Source organism: Parus major, chromosome 3 (assembly GCF_001522545.3).
Source record: "Parus major isolate Abel chromosome 3, Parus_major1.1, whole genome shotgun sequence".
Classification (NCBI taxonomy): domain Eukaryota; kingdom Metazoa; phylum Chordata; class Aves; order Passeriformes; family Paridae; genus Parus; species Parus major.
This window is the reverse complement of record NC_031770.1, coordinates 72,304,407-72,330,684: the sequence shown is the minus strand read 5'-3', so window position 1 is coordinate 72,330,684 and position 26,278 is coordinate 72,304,407. Positions and strand designations below refer to the sequence as shown.

Genomic DNA, 26,278 nt, shown 5'->3' with positions numbered 1-26,278 from the left:
CACAATTATGTTTCTAGTAAAGCAGATTCCTTACCATACAAAGATATGCAGATGAGCAGTATGCCCATTTAGTTGAACAGATGATGTTCTAACAAATCTGAACATGTATTTGTGGTCTAAACTAATGTCTATACAAGACCATGTATACACACATACATACATACATAAGTATATATATATATATATTTATGCACATCTTAGAAATATTTAATAATAAGACTATACTTAGAAGAAGTATTAACATAGAAGACTGAGTTTATCATGCTAGGAAGACTTAGAAAAGAGGTGCATTATATTGATGCATATTAGAAGCAATTTGTAAGTCACCAAAGTTAACAATTGTCAATAAACAACAGAAATCAACAGCTGTCAGTCAGAACTCAAAATATCTGAAGACTTTTTAACTGAAGCAACATAACTCTGTTCAGCATGTCTTATTTTATACCAAGTCCTAGGTACACACAATGGTTTCTTTCCTTTACAGAACCCAGCTATTCCACCAAATGAAAAGGCAAATGATTGACAATGTATCAGCGCATTGACTTAGCAGAGCAAGGTATTTATGACAAATTCTGTTCAACTGATTTTTTTTCAATATTACTTTCTTTGTTGCATACTCAGTTTCATAATTATGACTATTTTACAGATTTAAGTTTGTATGTGAAGATTTAAAATTTTATGTTTTCAGTGAAATCTTAGATGTCCCAGAGATTAAAAAATTCATTTAGAAATTCCAGTACTACTTTTAGACCTCAATACAACAGATTCTGACACAGTAAAAATAAACTGAATAAGACAGTGTGACTAGTAATTTCCTTTTGTGGTTAATGTGAAAGCCCTTACCTTAAGTTTTTTATTGTCTTATTAAAAGAATATGAAGTAGATTTCACATGGTGTAGTTACATTAATCTGAGATAAAACTAAAGAAAACAATTTATGTTAAAATCGCAATAGCTGTACTGAGTAATAGGATATGAGCACCTGCTCTCTGTATTCTTTTTTCCCATGACAAAACAGTCTGTTTAAAGTCAGTACAAACCTTATTTTAAAAACCACAGTGAGGAAGAACAGCTTGTATGATTTTGTGAAATACATCTCTTATATTGTAAGATATATAATTAGCTACTCAGACTTCAAGTTTAAATAATGATCTAAATGTTTTAAAGGAGTTTGATCCAAAACATTACCCTCTTTTCCTCTTTGCTGTTAATCAGTTTGCCAATTATAGTTTTACTAACCTCTGATATACTACTGTCAGGTCTGATTGATGCCAAAAGCTCCCTTAATCAAATCTGACAACTTTGAGCAAGTGCCTGTCTCTTGAGACACTGCATCCAGCCTGCTTGTTTTCAAATCTTCCCAGTGTTATTTTGCATCTCCTTCTCCCTTAGCCCTTTTTTTATATCTGACAGAGATACAACAAAATAACAACAAAACATGACTGTAGAATACATTTGTATATGTTTTTATATATCATTATAGCAATACTTGGAATAAGATTGTTAGTTTGTTTAAGAATTTGCAAGGGAAAAGTAAGAACAAGGATTTTTTTTTTGAAATTTAAGTTTCTGAGAAATCCAATATTGTTGCTTGCTTGGTGGTTTTGTTTGATAATTGTGGGTTTGTAAGGGTTTCTTTCTCTCTTTCTTTTTTTCTTTCATAGCTGCAAGGAAAAGGGTTTCAAAGCCGTTACTCCTCTGTTCTACAGGGAAACTTTAGGCTCTGGTTGCACAGCTTCAGGAGACAAAGATAAAAGACTACCTCAGCTCCCAGTTTTTTCAATTTATTTATACTGGTATGCTTTTAAGACTCATTGCAGGGTTCCTCCATATCTCATTAACCGTACATATTAAAAGGTTCAGAATAACTTTTGTTGACATAATGATAACCTTTGATTCATTTATTTATATTTTAAGATTAGCCAGATTTTTTCCCCTGGTTCTGCTCCTGTCAAGCCTTACCCCAAGATGTGGATTAACCCAACATTATGTGAAAAAGGGCCAAAGGGCAACAGTGACATTTTGTTCCAAATATCCTTTTCCACACACCTTTACTCAACAGTTTTATTTTCTATCACAGATTTGTATGCAAGAGGGAGGAAGTTCGTGTTTTTGTCTACAATCAGGTCTTTTCAAGAATCAATGCAAATCACTGATATGGAAGCATACTAAGTGTAAGATGAAGAAAAAAAAGGCCTTGGTTCAGCTGAGATGCTGATATCAAACAGAAGTAAATTTTGTGACACCTGTTTACAAAACGACAACTCAAATGCCAATTCATTTGCTTGCATGCAAATGTGAGTTCAGGAAATTTTCCCTTTAAGTTCACACTCCAGAGAAAATTATGCCTGCAATATTAATGATAACCAATGCTGAAGATGATTTTAGCAGCAAGATTGTCAGACTTATATTTTCTGGTTACATTAACTAAGAACTAGCATCCCCTTTGGATTTCAGCAGGATTCTTCAAGTACCAAGAGGAAATATAAACAGTTTGTTGTTGTAGTGAAAGGATCAATTCACACAGAGTTCCACAGGAGTCTATACACCTCAATACCATTGCATATTTTCATGAGTAATCCTAGTAACAGACTACAGATTATATCCACTAAACATTGCATTGCTATTATGCTGAAAAGAGCTGTAAATACTTTGGAGGATGGAGTAAGAATTTTAAAATGTCTTAACTTAAAGAACAGATGCATTAATGCATGAGTCAGTCAAGATTCTACACTGAGGACAGGATTTATCCTGCCTATCTTACCTGCTAATTTACAAAATCACCCTCAAAATTAGATGTCTAGGCTCCCTGTAGCTCATTTCATCCATCTAAGTATCAATCAGCCTTAGAAGTCCTTTCCATATTGTGCTCTCCCTACAAGTCTGTGCCACCAGTTTAGACCAGTTGCCTTACTCTTACATGGCTGAAGCCAAAGTAGATGAATATGACTCTTAGAGATTATTATCCAACAAATGCAGGGTGTAAAAAAGCATCAGTAACTACTGCTGGTAAAGCAATAGCTGGACAGCAAAAAGAGAAAGAGCAGATCAGTCTGCCCATGAACCAAAAATACTCTCCTAATGCAAAAATTGAAACCTTGGAGCAAAATGCTGCTGTTTGGACATGCTAAATAAACCTTCCACTCTGCTTAGCAGCAGTATGATCTTGGGGCAATACATTATGTTCTGGGCAACTTATTTCAAGAAGTGCAAACCAACTGAGAGTCCAGAAGTGAAAAACTGAGAATGATTAAACATAAATGAAGCATGACCTTTACAAAAAGTTTAAATAAACTGATGCTTAGGCTAAATAAACATGTCTGAACAGAGATAACTACAACTGCAAGAGACTTCAGAAAGCAAATAGCGGTGACTGGGGAAGACAGACATTGAGGAAATGAAAGTGGTAATAAAATTTGATTAGGATTTAGGCTGAAAATAGGTTTCCATTTAAAAAAAAAATAATTCTTCTAACAATGAAGATGGGTAAGTCCTGAAGGAGATTTATCAAGAAGTTCAGGAAATCACCATGATCAGGGTGTTGTAAAATGAAATTAGAGCAATATTTATCAATAGTGAAATATATATATTGCATTTGTTTTCTCAGAAGGACAAATTAGATTAATTCTCATACTATTTTTTGTATAGTTTTAAGATCAACTTACAAGGTAAACAAAATCTTAAATTAAAAAACACCTTTCAAATTTTAATTATAGGCAACTTAGGTAACTATGTATAACATATCCTAGATAATATATTCTACTCTATATTAGTTATTTAATATGCCACTAATAAATACCCTGCTAGTACTGCATGTTATAATATAAACTACTAGGCACTTCATGATAACAAAATGTTATTTGTTATAATAAGAACACTTTATACTAGTATTACATATATTCTAATTTTATTGAAAATTAGACTACATTTTATTATAGTTATTGCATATAAAGTAATTCTTCAGTGTCAGAGGTGCTTAAAATTTTTCTTTGATGTAGTATAGAAAAAGCTGTATTCTAAATGCAGTCAAATTCAGCATTATTATCTGCAATATTTGTAGGCATTAATTTTAAATATAATGTCTGAGATTTTTTCCACAAATAAATCACAATAGACAATCTAAGATATTCTGTTATGTGTAAAATGACAACTTAAAGGATATAAACTCTCAACTGCTCCGATACTATTTTGTAATTTACTTGTACTTTTAACTGACCAGAGGCAGCTAAATTTAAAAATATTTTAAATCCAGGAGAGGCAAACATTCCCTGAGCAACCTGTCCTCAACTCTGTTCAAATAAGCCATCATTTTGCAGAGGAATATTCACTCAGCAGGCACAGCTGTTATTCTGCAATTTTTACATCTAAATCAAAGATAATTGGACTTCTGAGTACATTTAAATTGTACTCTGGGAAAAGGGTCTAACTTAATGCATCATTTGCATTAACTATAAAAGACTGCGTTCTCATCCTGTAAAATTTACTGTGCTTAAAAAAGTATTTGGAAGTGCAAAACAGTTACTAAGTAATTTTAAAGATGTGTAGACACCTTTTGCACAGAACCTTTTCAGCTATAAAAGACCATTAAACCAAACAGAAGTAAATCATTCTTCTAAATTCTTCATAGATAAAATATTAATGGTAATAGAGACTCCTGAAAATTACTTTCCTCCAACATTTACTGAAGATCCTCAGTGACAAAAAAGCCTGAGACAAAACCTATAATATTTTATTGGGTATTTTTAATAAGTTCATTAGTTAATCATATGCAGATGAGCAGTTAGTTCATACCACAAAGTACTTCAATTTCAGATTCTCTGATATTAGTTTAAGAACTTAAATTGAGGCATTCTTTATTGTTACTTATTGAGATTCATTGTACTTCACAATTTAACTTTCAGACAATGTATTTTAAGGATTTTTAGTCTTAATTTTACATAGAAAAATATGAAAAGAAAAATGCTTATTAGCATTTCATCACTAGAAAAGAAAATCTGAACTTTTTGTGACAAAATGTCATCTTTAATGATTACACGGGAGCATTTTAACAGGCAAAATAGTGTGTAAAATATTCCTTGCTCATCTTTAATTGATAAATGCAGTAAATATCAGATAGGCAATTCCATCTAAATAGACTAATTTTGATTTTCACAGAATTATATCAAGGATAAGGTTGGAAGTCACATCTGGGGATCTACCAATCCAATCCACTGCTCAAATCAGGGTCACCTAGAGGAGTATACAGACATGTATCCAATATCTCTCAGGTGATACTCAAAGTCTTTGAAGACTCCAGAGTCTGTCTAGACAAGCTTTCAGTGGCTGAGCACCCTCACAGGAAAAAAAATAGTCTCATATTTACAGAGAATTTCCTGTATTGCAGAGTGTGCCCACTGCCTCCTTTTCCACTCACTGGAAACTGCTGAGGTGTGGCTCAGTCTTTATACATAGAATCACACACAGAATGATTAAGTTGGAAGAGACATTCAAGATCATTGAGTCCAACCCATGCCCCAACACCTCAACTAAACCATGACACCAAGTGCCACATCCAGTCTTTTTAAACACATCCAGAGATGGTGACTCAAACCAACCCCCCCCCGACAAACAATTCCAGTACTTTATCAGCCTTTCTGAAAAAAACTTTTTCCTAATATCCAACCTGTATTTCCCTTGGCACAGCTGAACCCTGTGTCCTCTGGTTCTGTCAGTTTCTGCCTGGAGAAAGAGACCGACCCCCACCTGACCACAAACACCTTTCAGGGAGTTGTAGAGAGTGATAAGGTCACCTCTGAGTCTCCTTTTCTCCAGGCTAAACAACCCCAGCTCCCTCAGCCATTCCCCACAGGGTTTGTGTTCCCAGCCCCTCACCAGCCTTGTTGTCTCCTCTGGACACACTCAAATGTCTCAATGTCCTTCCCAAACTGAGGGCCCAGAACTGGACACAGCACTCCAGGTGTGGCCTCACCAGTGCCCAGTGCAGTACAATGACCTCCCTGCTCCTGCTGGCCACACCATTCCTGATCCAGGCCAGGGGACATTGGCCTTCTTGGCCACCAGGGCACAGCTTGGCTCATGTTCAGCTGCTGTCACCAGCACCCCCAGTCCCTTTCTGCCTGGGCACTGTCCAGCCACACCATCCCCAGCCTGTAACATTGCAGGGGGTTGTTGTGGCCAAAGTGCAGGACTCGGCACTTGGACCTATTAAACTTCATCCCATTGGACTCTGCCCATCCATCCAACCATTCCAGGTCTCTCTGCAGAGCCCTCCTACCTTCCAACAGATTGACACATGCTCCCAGATTAGTGTCATCTGCATATTTACTAATGAAAGACTCAATGCCCTCATCCATGTCATCAATAAAAATATTGAACAGCTCTGGCCCCAGCACAGACCCCTGAGGGACACCACTGGTCACTGGCCCCCAGCTGGATGCAGCACCAGTCACCACCACTCTGGGCCTGGCCATCCAGTCAGTTCTGAACCCAGCACAGAGTGCTCCTGTCCAAGCTGAGGGCTGACAGCTTTTCCAGGAGTGTGCTGTAGGAGACAGCGTCAAAGGCCTTGCTGAAGTCCAAAGAGACAACATCCACAGCCATAATACACAATGTACTCAGATCACATCTATCTGAGCTTTTTCATACCCAGACTGAATGACTCCAGCTTGCTTTGCCTCTCCTCATGTGTCAGATGTTCTACCCCTCAGTAACCTTCATACCTTTTTGCCAGACTAGCTCTAGTATGTCACTGTTCCTCCCATAAAGGGGAGCCCAGAGCTGGACCCAGCATCACAGATGTGTCTCACTAGGGCTGAGCAGAGGGGAATGTCCACCTTCTTTGAGCTGCTGGCAACACCCTTCTGAAATGCAGCCTAGACTAAAGCAGATGTTGCTGGTTCATATTCAATTCGTCTTCCACCAGAATATCTGTTATCTTTCTTGGGAAGCTGCTTTCCATCTGACCAGCCCCCGGACTGGATATGTTCATAAAATTACTTCCCCACTCCTGTGTAGGACATGACATGAACGACGGAACTTTATGAGACCTCTGTTGGCCCATTTCTCCAGCCTGTTGAAGTCACTCTGAATGACTATGCAACCATCTGATCTCCCAACCACTCCTCCCAGTCTGTACCATCTGCAAAACTGTTTTATTTCCTCCCAGAGGATCAATATGACATTTCAAAGGTAATCAAGAATGACCTCATAATAACTTTGACCAGGTCTTTCAGGACTTGAGAGAAAATATCATCAGATTGCATTAACTTGTATCATGCTCAGTTTGTCCGCACATTCTCCAACCTGACTTTATTCCACCAAGTGTTGTATTTTCCTTCTCTAGATTTTCCCATTTGTCTCTGGGGCTTCGAATTGCTGAAAGTCAGGCCTAACAATAAAGGTCAAAGCAAAGAAAGCATTAAGTACCTCAGCCTTTTACATGCCTTTTGTCATCAGGTACCCCGTTTCATTTAGCGGAGGTTTTCTCCAATTATTCTTTTACTGCACAATCATAGAAGCCTTTCTTGCTGCCCTTCACATACGTTCCTAGGGTTTTTCTTACTTAAATCGTCCCTTCATGCTCAACATATGCAACTATAATCCTTCCAGGTCAACTGTCCCTGCATCCACCTCTTGGATGCTTCCTTTTTATGTTTGGTCTGAGACCTGTAGGTCTCCTGACACTCTTGCAGATCATCAGGATGAGCCACTCCTGAGTATGGAGGCATTGAGCAGGAGTAATAAGTACAAAGGATTGCTAGAGAGTTTTAAAGTCTGAAAGACTTTGAGTTTCCATCTAAATTAAAAAAATACTGAAGTAGCTTATTGAACTCATTAGTATCACTTGCTAGGTCATTTACAAAGGAGTTTAGAAAATATTGCTGTAATGTGCTACATTACATATAATACCCTTACACACAATGCAGTTTCTGAAGGACATTAAATTAAGACTCCAACTCAAGAATCATGCTGCATAACACAAAGGTATTGAGCTAACTGAACATATTACAGCTATAAAACTGGATCTGTAATTTTTGTATATCAGCACATAACTGAATTAAAAGCCTTTGAAACTTTCTACTACACTAGGAATTCTTCCCTCACCCCCCCATCCCAATACCAAGGTTGCCTAACCAGTGTTACATTTTTCTGTTTCGAGAGATGTAGCAGTAAATACAACTTGGCAAGCACAAGATAGACTGAAATACAGTAAAGCAAGACCAAGTAAGTGGAAGGAGCAGCAAAGAGATCTTGTGCTTAGCATTGTGCCTTTGACATGACGAAGTAACATTTGGTTTTCACTGTCACTGTCTTAACTATTTTCTTAAATGACAAAAAGCCACAGTAAAACCAGCACACAACAAAACAGGTGCCTATGAAGGCACAAGAAACAGTCTCAAGTCTACTACTGAATCCTATGTAATGTAAGCACTTAACACTGGGATCTCTAAATGCAATAGCTGACTAGTCAACACATTAGTCTGCACAAAGCCATTCAAATCTCTTTAAGCTCAGAGTCCATAAGCCTGTGATATATATATACTTATATATATATATATATATATATATATATATATATATACACACACTTGAGTGGGGGATAAAAGGAAATAAATAATATAAATAAATAATATAAAAGGAACAGAAAGAATAGAAAGCTCAAAGGCAGCTCCCCCTGAGGAGTTTCATTCTGCTGCACAAGTGGGAGCAACTTAGGAGCTCCAGTAAGGCTTTCTTCTTCCCACAGTCACACATCTTTATTACACAGAAGCCTCTCTGATGATGCCACTAGGTTAAAATATATCACTCACAATCTGGCTTAAAACATCACAAATACTTTGAAACTTGTGTGATTCAGTTGTCACTGGATGGTGACATCACTGCAGCAATACACCAAAAAATCCATCATGTCAAGACAGAATTTGATTCAACAAGTCCCAGTCACGTACAAGTGAAGAAGGGCCTTTTAAAGAGTAATAATTGAATTACAAACCTGGCAACAGAGAAAGGAAGATGCTGAACCCTCAAAAAAAAGACTAAAGAACAGAAGTCCTCTCTCTTAACATAAAGTTTGTATGCTTTTCCACTTTCAGAAAAACTTCCACATTGTTAATATCTGCTTTATGGAAGTAACAGATGCAATAATCCAAAAGCAATTGTTTACAGACACAAATTTTAAAAATGCTTATTAATTTGATATTATCAGTGCAATATTTTTAACATTTTACTTCATATTCACTTCTGCAATATTCTGCCACAATGAATTGAGATGAATCAGTGACAAACAATAAATTTTTACCTCTACAAAAACAGACACTAAATGTACTTTGATATCATGAATGTGCAATTTTCAGTGCAATTTGACTTTAAATAACCAAGAGGCAGAATATTACCAATAATCATTTTTATACTCATTAAAAAATTATTTCAAACTTTTTTTGGCTAGTGCTGCTTACAAAAATACTTTAAATAGTGTATTTGCACTTAATTTCATAACAACAATAAGCACTGAAATTGATTTAAGATATTAAATGGAAATCTATTAAATCAGATCTTCCCATTTTCAATAACTAATTTATCTTGTGTGTCTGATACTTCCACTTGAAAAATAAAAAATCTACTTGATTCACCTGTAGGTGACACTGTTGGTCCTAGTGATACAACCAAGGAGCCATAGCATTCCTGCAGTCTGGAACAATGGTGTTTCCAAACCATAAATTTATTTATTTTTTTTATATTTGTATGCTAGTACTTTTAAATTCCACTGTGTCATGGTTTAATCCCAGGCAGAAACTGAGCCTCACATAGCCATTTGTCCCCTCTGGTGGGATGGAGTAAAAGTGAGGGCTGAGATAAAGGGTTTAATAAGTAAAGCAAAAGCTGTGCACACAAGGAATTCAAAGCAGGACAAGGAATTCATTCACCACTTCCCATTGGCAGTAAGTGATCAGGGGATCCATCACTTGTAACTGTGATTTGGGAATAAAAACGGTCCCTCTGAATGACTCTCTTTCCTTCCTCCAGCTCTCTGGAGGAAACTCTGTGGTATGGGATATCCCTGATGTCATTTGGGATCAGCTGTCACAGCTGTATCCCCCTCCCAATTCCCTGTGCACCCCCAGTTCACTTGCTGGTGGGGTAAGAGGCAGAAAAGGCCCTGACTCTCTGAAAATGCTGCTCAGCAATAACAAAAATACCTTGTGTCATTTACAGTTTCCAGCAAAAATGCAAACCATATCACATACTAGCTGTTATAAAGAAAATTAACTCTATCCCAGCCAAAACCAGCACAAATTTTAATATCAAACGTCTTCAGAGACAGTGATTTATGTAAGTGCATAAAGTACAGATATATTAAAACTGAATATGCTCTGATAAAGCTTAAAGTAATGAAAAAATGTGCCAGTGGAGAGGAAAAGGAAAAAAACAAGAGTATATACTTGTAGCAAGGGCTCTTCATCCAAATCAAGTATTGGTATTTGCTCATTTAAGTGCTGAAGTACAGTGCCAAATAGTTTATCGTTTATAGCAGAAAAAAAAACAAACATAGAAAAACAGTCAAAACTTCTGGTTTCAAAATGGTTTAAAAAAAGTTCTAGTAGCCAAGCCAGGCATGAATATAATTACTTCCAATAAAAGGGCTCACACTACCAAGAATGCAATTACAAAACAACCCCACCTTATATCCTTTTACTACAGAATACATAAACCAATTTTTTTCCTATTGTTCAAAATGTCTGTAATTTTATCTGGCATTATTTCAACTAGATTTTTACTGCTAAACCAAAAATTAACTCCCACCTTTACGCCCAATCAAAATAGAGATTTTAGCCAAGTGAGTCATAGCAAAGAATGCCAGTCAATTGCACACTTTATCATAGTATGTGACATTTGATTACTAATCACAAAGTAGGTTAGTCAAAGCCTGCACTAAAATTCTACAGATTATGCAATTACAATAAGCAAGTAGGCATGTTAGCAAAATAAACAACTGTATCTGTCTATTTCAAAAGTAAATTGCTTGAAATAAAATGTAAATGCATGTCTGAAGAGTAGTGATTCTAATTTCTGAAGCACGGAAGACTGATTTTTGTAAAATCTGCCATAAATGCAGAAACAGACAGCACCTTCAGTTCCTTCAGTTCCTTATAAAGGACTATTATTTTTTATTCAAACTGCTACTGTTTGATGATGTATAAGTACTTTGCCCCACTGGCAAAATCTTAGCTGTCATAAGCACATATATTAATGGAAGAGTCATAAATCAGAAGGGCTTCCAACAATTTCACTAGGGTACAAGGCTGATGCAAAAAAAAAAAAGAAGTACATCACTGAAAGCAGACTGATAACATCAGCCTGAGAAAGCAATGTAGTTGTTCCAGCAACAAAAAAAATGCAGACATTTCAACTAAGCAATTAGTTTATTAACTGAACCCACTGAAAAAAATATCCATCAATCTCTTACACAAGTCAAACTTCATTTATTTCCTAATAGGTTTCATCATCAGAGACAATCAAGAATCCTGCACATGATGTTGCAGAGTTTATTGCCTTTATTTCTGAGGGTTAAAGAGTTCAGTTGAAGAATTAACATCACAGGCTCAAACTTGTCTCTCTGCTGTTTAACATCAGTATTTTTTACCTGCTTTACTATTTCCCCAAGTTGGTGTAAGGAAGTATGAAAACTGGAAAACCGTAGCCTTCATAAAAATGGCACCCACAGAAATATTCCTTCCTTGTCTTTAAAGGGTCAGGAAATAACACTACAGTGCTAAAAAATTGAAAGCTTGTTCCTGAGATGAGCTAGATGGGCATATCAGCATTACAGAATTGAGCACGACCTGCAAGGAAGTGGGCTTCAAATATAAGTATTTTCTTCTGCAGCTGCAGACTGTAGTCAGTGCAGATTCATCTAATCCAGGTTATACCTTCATTTCCCGTTTACTTCTTATTTTGGATCTCTGAAGAGAGTAACTTCTTCTTCCTTCTGTTTATCTATTGAAACACTTTCAGGATTCCAGTTTCTCCCTCCAAAAGCTGAAGAGAATGAATTTAGCCCAGCTGAGGACTTGAGTGTTACTGGTCCCAAACCTGAGTGTGACTGCAATCAACTGTGAGTGTACACGCCTTACTGGTGAAAAGACTGCCACGATCAAAACCTTAAAACACCCCACAGCATTTCAAATCTTGCACATGTACAAAGACACATCCTTTCTGATTATACTTTAATTTTCATATTTTCAGAACTAAACACTAATTAAGAAATACAATTCATATTTACGGAAAAAAAATTTAAAGTAAGATAGAAAAAAAAAGTAAGAGTCTGTGGTGTGTCATCAAGACTCCTTGCCTCAAAGAGATCCTGGATCGTGGATTTTTAAAACACAGTTTTCCCTGAAGATAGCATTCTCTATGAAGCAGGTAGCAAAATTTTATTTTGCACACTAGGAGAACTTCTGAAACAAAGGAAATACATATGGAAACAACAGCGTGAAGTGGAGATGACTTTGGGACACAGAAATCCCACTGTATAAAAAAGATTTTGATCCTTCTTGACTCAGACCTCCAGTTTAGCAAGGATTTCTGTCCTAAATATTTCAGTATATTTCTCTCATTTGAAAGATAAGGCTTAACCTCATTTATAGAAAGAAAGACTTTTTTTAGATTGTGTGTAACTTTGAAAATTCAGAAGAAAGAAAGCTTTCTTTCAGCAAGGTTGTAATAAGGAGTATTCAGGAAGTTCTCGCAAAAGAGAGGCAAGTTTCTCCTTCTTTCTTTCCTTCTTTCTTTTAAATTACATTTTGATGTCTTCCTGTCCCAGTCCAAATTTTGATCAAAAGAGGATATTCGGCCATTGAAACCAGGGGTGTGCATAGAATCCAGCACTACTTTGCATTCTAGCCATACTGGAAGAAGGAATATTAACCAGGTTAAACTCTGTTTTTGAAATGAGCAACTTGAAAAGCAGAGGGTTTTTCAGTATCTGTGAGCTTTATAATCTCTGGATCACTTCTGAAGGCCACTTCATGAAAGTTTAACTACACATACCAAAAGAGATTTGTAGATTTTATTGCATCTAGCACATCCAAAGCACCATTTTGTTCCTGGAAGGAAAAAACTGGCATCTATAGTCAACAGTAATACAGATGTTTGCAACAATTGCAAGTAAAAAACCAATGGCATGCAAAAGGTCACTCAGAGAAGACTAACATCAAAGTGCTTACAGAGATGGACAAAATATACTGGATAAGCAAAAATGAGATTAGATAGGGACAAAGCACCAAGAGACAAGAAAAAGCAGTACTATCTTGCTTCAAAGACACTTCAGATTGTACATTCTATGCAATTTTTCAGTCTAAGTTCTTCATATAGTTTTCAAAAAATGCTGTGGTACTACAAATGGAATAGCAATTGACAACACCCACCTTTAAAAAAAAAAAGGATTCTACAGTTAATTTCTGTTAAAATGTCATACAATACAATAGCCTGTGAATTACTATTATGGGAGAAGGGCTATCGATATTCTGAATTAAAAACATTCATAAATCTTGTTCACAAATTGAAATGTTTTTGTACGAGTTTGGTGACATGCATGTCAAGATGACATCATCTTTATTACTGTAAGGAACCACTATCTCAGGTACTTACTATATGAATAAGAACAAGTCACAGTATATGCATATTCAGCCTCTAACAGTGGAGATTGTATATCTATGAAGTGGGAAGCACATACATAGCAGAATATCATAGAATATAATACTCTAAAATGAAATAAAATGCACACAGGAAAAGTAGCAGGAATCACCCTCACTATTTGCTTTTACTTAGAAGCATCTCTATACCCCATAAAAGTGCAGGAAATGAGAAACAGTATATGTGAAAAATAAGGCTGTAGGTGAAACAGCAGGCACCTCAACTTTACAGCCCTCTTTTGCTTCAAATAGTTTTGGACTTGATTAGTTTTATATTGCAGTTAAGAACTTGAGAAGAAAGCATTATTCCATTTTATTAGTAACAGATTCCAATAGGGAATAAAGCCTTCATGACTTAATATCAGAGTCTATTGGCTGACAGAATCTATCAGAGTGATCATCCATATTACTCAGAAGTCCTGATGCCATTTGTCGTTCTCAGAACTACTTGTCCTATTCAGCTCTGATGCTTTTGTGGTCTCTGCTTCACTTCTCACTTCTGTCTTGCCATCAGAAGTACAATTAATCAGCTAATTTTTGAGATGTCAAAATACATTTGGTCCTTCAAGCTATTTCCTCTCGTCAAGAAAAGCATTATTTTCAGTAATCAGACAAATGTATTTGCCAATTTAAATGCAGCTTACACAAATTCTCTTTCCATTTACAACACTAGTGTTTACAAAGACACCACCAATACTGTTGTATCACTTGTGTTCTTCAATAAGAACTGCCCTTTTGTTCTAAACAACTCTTATTTCAAGTAGAAACAGCTGGGTAAAGTTAAATAGAAAAATAACCAGCTAATAAAATTTGCAATAAACTAAACAAAATTCACTTGGATTTTAGATCTCAAAATTAAATAATCAGTGAAAGCAGTAACTTTATTTTAAAAAAAACTCGAACTAAAACTCACTGAGCTATTGCAGCTGGCAGATGCCCACCCAACCACCCTCATGTCCCCTCCCTTCATGGACAGGGGAAGAAAGTAAGATGGAAAAGTGTATGGGTCAAGACAAAAGACTGGGAGGTCATGTACCAATTACTGTTACGGGCAAAACAGATTTGATTTGGAGAAAATTACTGCAAATTAAAAATAGAGTACAATAGTGAGGAAACAAAGACAAAATCTAAAAACCTTTCCCTGCTATTCCCCCTTCTCCCCAAGCTCAACTTCACTGCTTTGTTCCCACGTTCTCCAGATGTCAGGGACGGGGGTTATAGTCAGTCCATAACTTCATCTCAGACATTCCTTCCTCACACTTTTTCCCCACTCTGCTGTGGATCCCTGCCACAGGATACACCTTCACAAACTGCGCCAACACGGGTTCTTTCCACAGGCACAGTTCCTACCGGGAGCCTGTTCCTGCATGAGCTCTCCACCTTTTCCTTTACTGCACCATCGACCTGCTGCAGTGTGGAGTGCTCCAAGAGCTGCAGTGTGCACATCAGCTCCACCATGGCTTTTGATGGGCTGTGAGGGAATCTCCAGTGCCTGGAGCACCTCCTCCCCTCCTTCTGCTCTGACCTGAGTGCCTGGAAATCATTCATATTTTTAAAATGCTCGGCATGTCTGGCACTTCGCAAATGAAAATGATATCTTTTCTAAACCTATGAAGGATGTTTTCTTAGCGAAATGTGATGATGGTTTTCACATAAACAGTGAGCAATGTTAAGAATCAACTCTGAAAGCAACGTGACCTTAGTTTATACAGGTTAATGGGAAGAGAACAAATATGACAACCAGATGCCCATTTTCTAAATGACAGTGCATGTCAGGTTTAGCAGGACTTTCTTCACTACCCAGATATGACACCAAAAAATGTAAACTTTGAATTTGATTTCTTGAACATCATGGAATTTTTTAGAGTTCATAAAGAATGAAGTCTTTGTTGTTTGTTTGCTTTTTTGTGTTTGGGTTTGTTTTAGTTGTTTGTTTTTTATAAAGGGTTAATGCTCCTATAGTTTTCCTACTTCCTGCCTTCATTAAGGAGGAATGTTTTAGAAGCACATTAAGTTGAAAGCAGACTAAGATCAGATACAGATTCTGATTTGCTTCTGATACCCCCTTCTTTAATCAGACATGAGATTAATTTTTATCAAATCTGTGACAGAAAAAAAGACAGATATTTGGAGTCTAGCAGAAACCTAGAAGCTTTGGAGAGGTCTTTTTCTGTGATGTCTTTCAGGCCCATGTTGACACAAGCCTTGCAGCTCAATAAATGTATACAACTTTTTCTGCGGACCTTGAAATACTTGAGTACTATGTAAATATCACAAAAAATCTGATAATATGTTTTAAATTAATAACCTTGCCTTCTGTATAATTAAATTTTTGATCAAGAAATAGAAATGCTTTTCTTTTAAGAAAATAAATCTATATTCCTAAAGAGTTCAAAAATATTCAATAGTTTAGAAGTGGCAGAATCAGGACTATTTCCACAATTACAGTTTGATTCATTTTCTCATAATATTTATAACAGTAAATTTCCTTTTCCTGCTGTCTGAATCCCTTTAACTCCAATAGCATGAGAATGAAGGAACAGAATATGTAGAGGTTTATAGGCTGGGGTAATTAGCCTGCTTTCAATACTTGACCAGATTTATCTCCAACTACTACATAATTTTAGCAACACAGAAAGCACTTGTGATCTGGCCTTAACACTAATACATATCTGTAGCAAGCAAGGCTCATGACAGTCTGGTAACCCTCAAAGGAAATGAAATCTAAGACCAATGAAAGTAATTTTTCTTGTAAATGCAGGTCTGAGACACAAATTGAAGCAAAAACATTATAGAAAACTTATTTCAACTTCAAAATGTCTGTCTCACTTATATGTACTTATTTGAATTAGAACGCAGGTTGTTGACACTGATTATAACAAAACACATCTAATACAAAACTGCTGAGGTACGAGTTTAAGAGTATGAAACATTCACACAAACTGAAGATGTAATAAAACATCAAAATAACTTTTCTTAAAAAGAAAATAAAATATATTTAACAGGGTAATTTTCAAAAACTATTTTTAAAGTTTATAATGGTGGAAGAAACTTTGATAAGCTTTTACTATGTTATGCCAAGGATCTTAACTTTGTTTCATGCTGTGTAGGCATAAAACTTTAAAAAGAAGTTATCTTCTACATTTTTTTATGGCCATTAACTTTGTGTTAAGGCCAGAAGGCATTTCTGCACTCTGTAGAGGCTACCACTGTTGTGCACAAGTTAAGGCATGATGCCACTCAACCATCAGCTTACAATAAATACACTGTGCCCAGGGCAAGGCACTGCTTTCAGACTTGGTGATTACCTTATAAATCTACACTGCTCCAATTCCAGCTGTATTCTCCAAACTTTAAAAGATAACTATAACTACATTGCATTTGTTGCAAACACAACATCAAACCATTCTGTGTTTCTATGAAGGGAAATTGTCCCAGAGGTTTAACACAGATCCCATGTTAAACTTGTATTTGTGGCTTTCAATGCATAAGACGTGGGGAGCAAGTTAGAAGACTGAAGATTCAATAAAAAGCTATTTTTGTTTTTCTTTTTAAGGCAGTTTTATTATTGTTAAAATAAGAAATAACTAATTTCAAAAGATTATGAAGTGTGTTGGAACCATAATAATGTTAATGAATATTCAATAGTAGTATGGAAGCAAAATCATATCATGTATAAGACCATAAAAGTATGGAGCAGCAAGAAACATGTCTACCTTCTGGATGGGTATAAATGACAACATGGAAAGCACAGAGTTATTGCTAGAAAAATGTGCTATAGACCTTTTTAACTGTAATTTTTCAAAAATATTTAAAAGATTTTATTCCACCATAATGGAAAGGAAAATTTAAATTTCTTGTTACCTTTTTTTGGCTAGCATTTATACCTTTAAAAATACTTGTAGAAAAAATAATAGAGGTAGCTCCCACTGCACATTAAGGGTGCATCCCTGAGAAGGGAGACAGTTACCCATTTGTCAGATAAGGCAATTTTTCCTCATCAGGATAAGCACAACAGCTACATGTAATAACTTACAAAGAACACATCTTTAAATATACACAGACAAAGTATGAAGGATGAAGCAAGCAGGATGGAAAGGAAGCAGAAAATTATCAGGATTGTCACTGAAGCACTACTTCTAACCTGACAATCACCTTATCTTTACATCTTTTGTTGAGACTGATTTGATTCACCTGAGGACAAAAAAAAAGATGGTGAAAATGCAACTGCTCAGAAGACAGGCAGAAGACAACTGTCACAGGAGATACATATCAGGCCTTCAGTCCCTAGAAGTACCAACTGAGATATTTTGAAACAGTTATCCAGCCTGAAATACCAGCATCTACTTCAGCTGGTGATCCTGCTCTCTGCCTTTTACTCTGCACATGATATATACTGTCCCTGTATATATAAATTGTGTGCATGCATATACCTGCTGTAACATTAATTCTTACAGGAAAAAATGCTTTTCTGTTAAACAAAGGTATTTCATTACGTACACTACTAAAGGCTAGAAAACAGAGCAATGACTGGCAAAGCAAATCTGAAGCTATAAATAAAGCAGCAACACCTATCAGAGTATTCCTTTCTGAGAAATGCACGCATTAGAGAAGCTGACAAGTAAAATTAAGTTTTGAAGCAAGAATCAATTTAATACAGGGTAAAAAACGGTGAAAGAAACCTGCTTGGATGAAGTGGTTTTAAGTGCCTAGTTGAGCAAAGAAAGCTCATGGGTTTTTATAGAAAACAATACATATATAGAGCAATAAGAAAGATCCAGTTCAAGCAAGTCTCTTTCCTCTGTTTGTAATACACTACATACTTGCTGTGCACTTTGTTATGCAGCAATAAAACATTGCACACTGCTGGACTCCAGAATCTTCAAGAAGAGTAGCAGCAAGTAACCAAGTAACACTTGGATTGGCATTATCCCTCGTCCTTACCTTCTACATTACTGATTAATCATAAGACTGACTAGCTATGACAAACAAGAGAATAGAAAAAATTGTTATTTCTCTGTCCCAGAATTTTAGCCTTTATATTTTTCTTTTCTTTTATCCTTCCTAATATTTTGAAGACCAAAGACACAAAACTAAGCAAAAGCAAAACTGAAATTAATCAATACTTAAAACTACAGTTTCTTCGACAATGTAGGAACTGAGCTTTGGGTCACAAATACAACGACTTCCAAATTTTTCCCCTTTTGGAGACCATTTTTCTTCCATCTCCACTCTCCCCAAAGGTTTGGAAACTACAAATACATTTCAAATTAGTGTTGCTATACTACAACATACATAGGAAACCGCAGAAATCCCTTGAAGGTAAGCTTCAGGTGAAAAAAAAAAGGTAATTTCAAAGCAATGAGACGAAAAAAAAATTTACCCATATCCTCCCTTTTATACTTCTCCTTGATTTTTATACATCAATCTGATTTTGCCTCTTCTCCACAACAAAATTAGCAATTATGCTAGTAGAGTCATGCTGGACTGAAAGAAAAAAGCATGATGAAGCAGATAGTCTTCCTACACTCAAGTTACTAAGTTCCTCTAAATTAATACTCTGTATATGTTAATGAGTTCCCTTCCTAGAGTAATAAATTTCAGCTTTGTAAACTATTTCCCATACAAATTATTTAATAAAACTTGCAATATTTTTTCTTTCTTTTGTTCCCTTACTTTTTTTACTGGCTGTAAGCAGAGTACTAATAATGAGGTGAGATTGTAGGAATTATATTGCTAACTAGAAGAGCAAGCATAAATAGCACTTTTCCATTCTACATTCATTCTGTTCATCCAGCTTTGTCCTTACATTCAGAGCAGGCTTTTCTACTGTCACTTTCAGTTTCAGCAGTGATTGCACATTATCTCTCTGTCTATTAAAACCATGATCTACTTGATTATGTGCCCTAGCTGAAAAGTACTGTGAAAACAGGAAGCAATTTAAAATGGTAATTTGGTGTATCTAAATAACTTTAATTACTAAAAGTTCCTACCAAACTTTTTTTGTTTTAAATTTGTAAACTCAGACTTTAGGTAGATGGTGTTGCAAAGTCACTCTGATAAAGTATGAGTGATTTTACTGTCAGTCACTGATATTGGATTGCTATTTATTGGTTACCACAGTATTGTGACCATATGTATCAATAGGTATGCATATACATCTAATTGCTATTCACAGCTTCATGCTGGGTTACTACTGCAGTGGTCCTCCTAGGTATTAATTACATACTTTGTCATGTGAAGGGTTTTTCTGTCCACTCACCGTAAAAACGTTAAATACCTCAAAGCTAAGACTGCTGAAATATCACTCATCTGTTTCAACAATTACTACAAGTTACATTTATAAATGCCCATATTGATAATATAACCAGTTCTCTTTTCTGTTTCTTCGACCAGGCAGAAGGGGAAAGGGTAATCACATGGAACTGTATGCAAGAACAAGTATCTTAAGATTTTTGAAAAATGGTATTTCACATAATACAAATAGAGTTTGCTTGAAATAAATATGGTAAAACGTGTCTGCTAAAACAAAATAATCTCCATTTATGCAATCCTATTTAAAAGGCTAAACCCACAAATTTTATTGATTTTTATGAATGTTAAATGTTTAGCTTAGTGATGCCACCTTCTTTTTAAGGACATATGAGGAACAGTAAGATCAGCCATTAACAGGAACCTGTAGTTTTTGTTTGTTGGGTTTTGTTGTTTGTTTTGGTTTTATGTTTTTTTTTAATAAAAAAGAAGGTGTTATTTTAACATATCTGTAACAATGTTGTTACAGCATTTCTGATTTATTTGGAACTTACCATTTGCAGACCAAACTTTAAACTTTTTAAAGATGGTTTTTATTGAAGAATTCTGAACTAATATCAGTGAACACAATCACTGTAATTACAGCTGTAGTAATAATGTTTCAGCTGCTTCACCAATAGTGTTGCAAGGAGTTTGAAGAGCAGTGTACCTATGAAAATGTACAAATACACACACAGAACAGTATTTTAAAAGATTAAGCATACCTGTGTTCGCAGAATTTCGCCTTTTGACAATTGCATATCACCAGTCAACTCTTTCACAGTAATGCCAAGTGGTTCCAGACGCTTGCTGAAGTAATTTGTCATTTCGGCTGCCAAAGCCTTCATAGGAGCAACATACACAATCTGCACCAAAACAACACTCACTTGATAAATGAGCAAACCCCACAATGTCGTTTGTTTCATGGCAACAACTACAAATCACAATTTATTGTGAAATATGATGCCAGGCGCTTACAGTGAAAAATCTTAATAGTGATATATGAAAAGTAGTTATCTTTGTTGGATAAGTGTGCAGCTGTTTAAAGGACAATGGATTTTGTTTATACAGCCCCATCACATTGAAAATTGGTTCTGCATGAAAGCTAAATGCATTTTCATAGCTGTTTATGCACATAATAAGATTTTTAGAACACAAGTAAGAATAGCTTTAACAATAATGAAGTAAATCAAAACTAGCCTTATCTTTAACTTGGAAAAGTCTAATATCCTTGAAAACCTTGTGATTTCATATTTCATGTATAATGTATAATAGATTTTACCTTACAAGTTAAAAAGCTGTTATTTGGTTCAATAAACTCCTACCTTAAACTCATCCTTTTTGATAACACCATGTTGGACATGCTGGCGAATTTCATGAAGGATTGTCAGCATGGCAATGTTCGTCTTCCCGGCTCCAGTGGGGGCACAGATCAGCATGTTCTCATTTGTGTTGTAGGCAGTCTCAAAAACTATGGACTGGATTCGGTTTAGTCTTTTCATGCCTTTAAAAGCAAGTTGTCCAATCTGTCAAAAAAACACACACATATCTTGGATTTTTCAGATGTTTGCACGTGTGTGTATGCGTGTCTGTGTATCTATGCATATCTTAATCATAAGAAAAAGAACACATGGGAACAAACCTTTAGATACCTGTCATAATACATTTATTAGTCTGAGGGTACCACTTCTACCCAATCCTCAAATAGGGAATCAATAAAGAAAAAAAATTGTAGCATGATAACATCTCCTAAAATTAAACAAAATCTCTAGCCCCATGCTAGTATTTCAGCACCTAATGTTTTTTTACTCAAGAGTGGGACCAAAATTAATAAGCTGTAAAATATGGAACTGCATCAGTAAAACAGCATTAACAGGAAAAGGATAATATACATCTCAAAATCTAAGATGACAAACTATGACTATTCCATTGGAAGATGAGGCAGAAAAACAACAGAACTCAATCAAGTTCAATTTTGCAAACACAGACACACATATTCAGCAAAAACTTTCTCTTGCTTCTGAGAAAATCTCCATCTTGCAATTGTTTATCTTCAGACCTTTCTCAAACAATATTCACAACAGACTGCAGTCAACAAAAGGATCATAAAACTTGTATGCATAGTCCAAAACAAATTTAGAGATTGTTTTAAAAAACTAAATTTTATAGTTGATACAGGAAATCATGCTTATTATCATTTAACACATGTTTAAATCTTACAAAGTACAAATCATCAATTACAGTAATACTTTTCTCCTATTGGTCTCACTGAAAAATTACATTGTTACCAGGAAAAAAAAACTATACAGACAATGGCAATTTCTGCATTTGAAGATTATAAAACCTTTGCAACTGAAGAACAGCCCCTAAAATATAAAATTAATTTTCTAATAAACTTACTTTTTCTTAGTTACTTTTCACCGTTGTTTAAAATAGACTGCAGAATACATAATTATTTTCTTCCTACAGATTTAATTACCTGCACTGCTTCTACCACAAAGAATGAAAAGTATCTTACTGATATATTCGAATACTGTTATTTTTACTTTACTTGTAGGAAACAACAAAAGTATCAAAGAATGTTCTAAAGATCTCCTTTTCTATTACTCTGGATACTTTAATTAATTTACAGTGGTTTCCTTTGGTAAAAGCCTCTCCAATACCAAATTTCTTCCCAATTCATTCCAATACTAAGAAAATTATTTGAGCAGGATTTCCCCAAATAACGCAAGCTTAGGAATGAGGACTTCATCAGCTATTTACATCAAATACTTCACTTAATTTTCAACAAACAACACTAAGTCTGTGATTGTGCTGCACCTTCCTCGTAGTAGTCTTATATGAGGGGCTATGATAGAAATTACAAATTTAAATTAATAGACCATTTCCACAAAAACTGAAAATGCTCTGCTCTTAAATTTAGAGGAAGGATGTACTTAATGACTAACCAACTGCAGTTTTATTTTAGATAGCTTTGAACATGAAAAATCAGCATTTACTGATATAGAAGTCAATGAAAATGCTATGCAATCAACACGCTTTCTTTTTGAAAAAGGTCCTTTTCAATTTAACTACTTTTGTCTTAAAGCTTTTGGGTTGGAAACTTCCTATGCCCCACTGAAAAAGTACTTCTCAAATCATGAAGTGCATTTGTATTGGTAGGACTGACAAATCTCAAAGATATCTAAACATCTATTTTCAACCATTATCTTTGGTGAAGAAAAACAAAGAATCTAATGCAACCAATTCATGCACTTTTCACCAAATTTCTTCAGTTTTTTAGTGGCTGAATTTCAGGATTACAACAGTTTTAACTGTCACTATTTTTGCACAGTTTACTCTGCTTGCAACAGTACAGAAATAAATCTTATTTCTTTTGTACCAAGTCTTGTATACATAATGTGTACTTTGTGTGTCATCTTCAAAATTAATTTCATCTTCATGAATGAGACTCTTATAAAGTATTAATGGTTTTCCTGGAGACCTGTTGAGTATCTTGGTGCCATCAGGGCTCAATCAGCTATTTGTATGGCCTCCTTAGTCATTTTAGGTTTCTAACTTGCCTGTTATTTCATTTTCAGATTTCTTGACAGGTCTTTGTAATTGGTTATATTTTTCCTTTTCCCTTCCATTCCACTGAGTTGCTTTTAGAAGCTATTATAAACAGTGCATAAAGTTTCCACTGATGAACACCATTTACAGCCTTTATAACAAAGGATCTACAGAAAGAAACTCACAAATACAACTGGTGATTACAGAATTAAACTAATAAAACACTACATTACACAATATTACATTATTTAAAGAAGTAGTTTTTAAACAAAAGCAGAAACATTGCTGTCTAAATGAAGCCCAGCCTAAGTCCAGAAATGGAGGACAGGAATTTTTCACAGTCACCCAGTTTTCACAGTGGCTTTACACATCCAGATCACCTTACAGCAGTGTGATTGCTAATACCCTTAAATATATCTTTTCTTAAGATCTTTTACTGCCTATAAAAATAAGCTGTTCTAGCTTCTCTTAAACTTTAAGTGTGTACTGTAAAACATCTTTCTCCTTTATGTTCAGCAGAAATTATATATACTATAGCCCTAGGACATGGAATTGTAAGCAAAAATAAATACATATTTAGAAAAATTAAAATAATTTCCTGTCTCTTTTCCTGTTGGAAAATATTAACACCATGGATAAAGACTGACTTAGTAAAGAGCAATAAAAAAACAGATGTTCCAGAAAAAAAACAGAGGAAACTGTGTAGCACATTAGAAAATTGAAATTCAGCTTGTTTTCTAGAAAGATGCTAAGCCTATTGAAACAGGAATATTAAGAGCAGAATAAAGATAAACAAAAAAACCCAAACAGCAACAACTCAAAAAAACCAAAAAACAAAACTTTTTTGTAATAATGGTATTCTGAATCAGAACCTAGTTTTTCATTCAACACACTAATTAATTTTCAAGCCGGCATTCAAAAATCAATACAGAAAATTCAGAAACACAAAACAATCAATGAATAATCTTTGAAAGTTAACTCTGCAGGAATATACCAAGGATTAAAAAAGCTACAAGAGAAAGTACCTCCAGAGGAAAAAATATCCTAAGACATCTTCAAACCAACTACCCATTAATTGAAAAAATATTATCTTTCCTCTAAATTCCATTTTATTCCATGCAGTAAGTACAAGTGCATAATCCAAAACCAGTAGTTTTGCCCTTATAAAATAGTAAGGCAGCATACAGAAATCAAACAGTATGCATCAAAGTCCACAACTGACAAAGGTACTAGAAGATTTGGGTTTTTTAAATTGTCATTTGCACATATTACATAATTTTAAAATGGAAAACAATTTTTTTCCCTCTGGCACGTAAACATCAGCCAAGGCTTCTACAGACCAATTCCTTTTCAGATAAACCAGTGAAATCCCTTCTCGCTTGAAGGACTGATAACCACTGGATGGCAGAAAGAGTTTTTTACTGAAAATGAATGAGATGCAACATTTTTAGCCTTCTATTCTACAGTTGATTTATCCCTAGAATTCAATACAAACCATAGGAAGTTTGAGTAGAATACAATCAGTGCTACTCTCAACTAACAGCATTTCAAGCCTAAGATGATGCCATTTTTACACAAGTATGAATCAATATGAAAAACCACCGAGAAGCAACTCTTTCCACAAACCAGATGATACTCAAAGCAGCTGTGACGTGAATGAATAAACCCCCTGATTTTACTTCAGTAAGCTTTCTAATTCTTTCACATGGAATTTATTGTTACCACTAATGCATTTATGAATAAATGACACTTAATCAAGATATTCTAAATTAAAAATTTCATCAGAAATGTATTTGTATGTTGGTGCTCTGACAGCAATTTAAAAATAGGACAAATTTGTTTAAGTCATTAAAGTAATACTCATGAACAAGCCCTTACAGTTCAGTCTGCAGGCAAGCTTCAGCTCAGAAACACAACTGCTTTAGCGACACAGTAGTGGCAGTGTCAGCTCTAAATAGCACAGACCATCAGCACTTAAGACAGAGTTTTAGTGTTGGAATTCATTACCAAGACCTTGTAGAAATGCTCTGTAATGATGTCTTCTTTTGTCATATTATAACAAGGTAATAAGATTACTACCATTTATCTTAGAGATAATCCATTGCATCCATAAGGCAAGGTTGAGCTTTTAGCATTTTCCCTATTCATTGGCTTATTTTTAATGAAGAATTATTTTATGCAAAGTACCTTCTATTTCTCAGGTGAAACAAATCCCATTCTGCAGTCAGCTGTTCTAGTACACTTTCAGTCAAAAAGCCAATTGATCTAACTGGTAATAGTAGGACTAATCCATGCTTTTTTACATAATAACTATGAAATTCAGGATGCAAAGCTCTGATGTCCCTTGTTCTGACACATAAATAATCTCTAGGTCATCCTTCCCCTTTGCTGTCCTCTGGAATGTTGTTCCAGCTGTAAAACACATATCTGTGCATATACACTCATACGCACACACAAACATATGTCTTTATATGTATGTATATACACGTATACATTTTAATAAATGTATTCCCACTATCCTTCTGAATTATTCATAATTAGTAGTTTCTCCCTTCCTTCAAATTATGCATCTATACACTTAAAGCACTTTTGTGCCAGTGTAAATCCTATTTTGTCACTGAAGGCACACTCAGAAATAAACATAGATGTTACACCTGGGGACTTTGACAGCTTCTCTCTCCTGATGATACTTTTCATATTCTGCTACTTCCATGAAAAAGTGGTAGCTCATGAGATTTAGAAACA

General features: G+C 35.2%; 1 protein-coding gene across 4 annotated transcripts in view; it reads right to left on the bottom strand.

The window, feature by feature from the left end:
* Positions 1 to 26,278, bottom strand: part of ASCC3 (activating signal cointegrator 1 complex subunit 3) — a 252,815-nt gene that overhangs the window by 165,656 nt on the left and 60,881 nt on the right. For all 4 annotated transcript variants that reach the window (XM_015621225.1, XM_033512859.1, XM_033512860.1 and 1 more), the window contains 2 exons: positions 21,307 to 21,507; positions 20,707 to 20,847 (listed from right to left, as the gene is read on the bottom strand). In XM_015621225.1, the coding sequence (XP_015476711.1) occupies positions 20,707 to 20,847; positions 21,307 to 21,507 (342 nt within the window). The remainder of the gene's footprint in view (positions 1 to 20,706; positions 20,848 to 21,306; positions 21,508 to 26,278) is intronic.